This window comes from Monopterus albus, unplaced genomic scaffold, assembly GCF_001952655.1.
Source record: "Monopterus albus unplaced genomic scaffold, M_albus_1.0 scaffold274.1, whole genome shotgun sequence".
Classification (NCBI taxonomy): domain Eukaryota; kingdom Metazoa; phylum Chordata; class Actinopteri; order Synbranchiformes; family Synbranchidae; genus Monopterus; species Monopterus albus.
The window spans coordinates 463,815-467,109 of record NW_018128154.1 but is presented as its reverse complement, the minus strand read 5'-3'; the positions used below and the strand labels follow the sequence as shown (position 1 = coordinate 467,109).

The 3,295-nt window shown below is 47.5% G+C and overlaps 1 protein-coding gene across 1 annotated transcript in view; it reads left to right on the top strand.

The window, feature by feature from the left end:
- LOC109972966 (pancreatic secretory granule membrane major glycoprotein GP2-like) overlaps positions 1 to 3,095 on the top strand; it is a 6,857-nt gene extending 3,762 nt beyond the window's left edge. Inside the window, exons 6-14 of the mRNA XM_020622231.1 lie at positions 5 to 32; positions 354 to 416; positions 915 to 1,060; positions 1,498 to 1,631; positions 1,719 to 1,895; positions 2,094 to 2,242; positions 2,332 to 2,489; positions 2,521 to 2,608; positions 2,732 to 3,095. Of these exons, the coding sequence (XP_020477887.1) occupies positions 5 to 32; positions 354 to 416; positions 915 to 1,060; positions 1,498 to 1,631; positions 1,719 to 1,895; positions 2,094 to 2,242; positions 2,332 to 2,489; positions 2,521 to 2,608; positions 2,732 to 3,095 (1,307 nt within the window). The remainder of the gene's footprint in view (positions 1 to 4; positions 33 to 353; positions 417 to 914; positions 1,061 to 1,497; positions 1,632 to 1,718; positions 1,896 to 2,093; positions 2,243 to 2,331; positions 2,490 to 2,520; positions 2,609 to 2,731) is intronic.
- The last annotated feature ends 200 nt before the right edge of the window (positions 3,096 to 3,295 follow it).

Below are 3,295 nucleotides of genomic sequence, written 5' to 3'. Positions count from 1 at the left end.
GACGTGAAGCTTCCTGACCACAGTGTCAGCAGGTCCTCATTCACCACCCACTGAATTCTGTTGAGGAAGCAGTTTGAATGTACTTTGCAGATTGTTTTGAACTTGAATCTTCTCAGAAATGTCAGTTTTTTTTATTTGAACTTGAATCTTCTCAGAAATGTCTTTTTTTTAAATAGAGTTTTATCCGTTGTATAATAACAATGATCAAAACACCAGTTTTAAGTTTTCTGGACATGCTAAAAAAAACAAAGCACCTTTTGGCCTGTGCACTGAAACAATGATACAAAGTCTAGATGTGACTGATCGAGTCAGATCAGGGAACAGTCCTGACCTCGTGTTGTATCGCCCCCTAGCTGTGAGATGCAGTACAATGACACTGCTGACAGTACTATCAACTGTACCAGGGCGAATGAACGGTGAGCAGATTCATCCACACAACAGCAAACATCTCTGTGTTACACTTAAATGGCAAATGAACTTTACTTACATGACACCTTTATTCACACTCACACTCACGGTGCTGAACAGTATTCGCCCATTCACACAAACACAGCGATGGCAACAACTTGGGGTTCGGTGTGTTGCCCAAGGACACTTCAGCATATGGAAAGGAGAATCTGGGCATCAAGGTGCCGACCTGAGGGCTCGGGGTGTCCCGCTCTACCTCCTGAGGCCCAGCCGTACGAACTTGACTGCCAGTTGCACGGTGAGCAGATTCATCCACACAACAGCAAACATCTCTGTGTTACACTTAAATGGCAAATGAACTTTACTTACATGACACCTTTATTCACACTCACACTCACGGTGCTGAACAGTATTCGCCCATTCACACAAACACACCGAACAACTTGGGGTTCGGTGTGTTGCCCGAAGACACTTCAGCATATGGAAAGGAGAATCTGGGCATCAAGGTGCCGACCTGAGGGCTCGGGGTGTCCCGCTCTACCTCCTGAGGCCCAGCCGTACGAACTTGACTGCCAGTTGCTGAAGGCCTACCCCAGAGCCTGTAGCCTGCTAAATACCACTGTGCGGGGCTGGAGTTTGAGGACCGGCTGCTTTAAGACCATCCTTCACTCTCTCTGGGCAGCTGCTCAGCACAGTTTTGTTGGCTGTTATTCTTATTTTTCCTTTTCTTCCACCACAGTCTTATAGATCATCGCCCAGGTCAGAAACATACTCTGAAATAATAATAGATCCTTGTCTGGCTTTTAAAAATCCAGAGTCAGGTTGTTCCATGGCCTTCAGGTTCAACATATCACACTAGTGACACTTTTCAAAAGGTTGTTTGCTTTGTCCAACATGTATTTGTTTAATAACTGCTCATTGTATTATGTCCTGTTTATTGGTTGATACTCAGTAAGTTAAGACAGGACTTGGTGGAGGTGACGGGTTGACTGACCCCACCATCTTGTTTTAATGAATTCACTTCTGGCTCTGGTTCTTCTGGGTTTTACAGCACACAGGTTTTCAGAATATGTTCTGTTCCCTCTGTAGCTCCTGAGACCTTCTGTCAGGACCAGACCTGCAGTGCTACCAAGTTCTGTGCTGAGAGGTTCGCTGGTGGTGAAACCAGTTGCTTCTGCTGGGCCATTCTTGCCTCTGACCACAGCTCTTTAGGTACGACAGCTGTGACTACAACATGACAACAGGGCTGAATAGTCTGAAGAAAATGTCTAACTGTGATTATTCTGACCCGACATTCAGTTGATTCGAAGGTGTGTGGGCTGGACTCTGCTTCAGTCACTGTGGTCGGTTGTCTCCTGGACGAAATGGGCATCGACTACTCTGCCTTACACCTCAATGACCAGACCTGCAGAGGTGTGAGGGACAATCAGACCAACATGGTGACCTCCAGCTTTGACAGCAGCAACACCTGTGGGGTGGTGTCCACGGTGGGTTCTGTCATCCACCTCTGTACTCTCGACAAGCAGCGCTCTGCTGAGCTTCTCCTGCTCTGTGGTTTGATCATTCTGCTGGTTCGGCTTCAGCTCTGACCTCCTTTGTTTCTAGTAATGTTGGTCACCCATGAAGTTTACTGTAGTTAGTCAGCAGTGAAAACAAACCAACATCTGAATCCCTTGACCCTGCAGGACAGAGGCAGCCAAGTAATCTACACGAACACCATCGTGATGCAGAACAGCTCCGACCTCATCGCTCGTCAAGACCAGTTGTACATCAACTTCTCCTGCTTTCACACTCAGCCAGACATCAAGACTATGTCCTTCAGAATCAAAGACAAGTGTGTGTTGGCTCTTGTGTTTGAATCAGTTTACACCGTGAAAGGAGGTTGGAGAGTATATGACAGCTGAAGTGTGTGTGTCTCTGCAGCTCTGTTGTCGTGCACGTCGCGTCTGGAGCTTGGGAGTACAATCTGACCATGAGGGCCTACACCGATGCTGACTGCACACAGCCTGTGGAGTCGAGCACTGAACTCCAGCCGAACCAGAGGATCTGGGTGGTGCTGGAGACAGAGGAGCTGGATGACAGCCTGGTTGTCCTGGTGACCGACTCCTGACCGCCTGGTTGTCCTGGTGACCGACTCCTGCTGGGTGACCGATGAACCGTCACCCAATGAGACTCTGAGATACGAGCTGATCGAGGGCAGGTGATTCTCTCAGAGGTGGTAGCTGCTCGCTGTTGTTCCCACTGATTCATTAATACGTGTGATTTCTGGTTCCTGAACACGACGTCAGCTCTGATGTGCTCTGTGTTTCCTGTTTGTGAGCAGCTGTGCGAACCCCACTGACAAGACGGTGGAGGTGGAGGGAAACGGACTGGGACTATCCAACCATTTCTCCTTCAACATGTTCCAGTTCTCTGGGCACACTGGTGACGTCTACCTGCGCTGCCAGGAACATCTGTGTGCTACAAACAGCTGTGCCCCAGTACGCCTCGCTGGCGAGTGGCAGTGTACGGTCACCTTTAAGTTTAGTGGAGACAGATTCATCAGCATCACCTTCATCTGCTGGTTTGAACACGGTGTCATTTTGCTCGGTGTTGTTCTTCCCACTGATTATTTCAAACTGTTTGTCTCTTTTGAGTCATTTGCAAGATGTTTCAGTACAAGCACAGAGGACGGAGGCTGCTCTTAATTCAGACTAGATGGGATCCATACACTAACAACATTGTCATTATGGAAATATCTGAATTTCAGAAGAACTGTAACATTTGAGCCTTGGAATGAAAAGACTTTGCATGGAACACAAAGTTACCCTTTATTTACAATTCATTTGTTTAGAGTCTGATAAATTCTGGTCAGTGAGACTGAATATTAGGTCCAGATCCTTCTCAG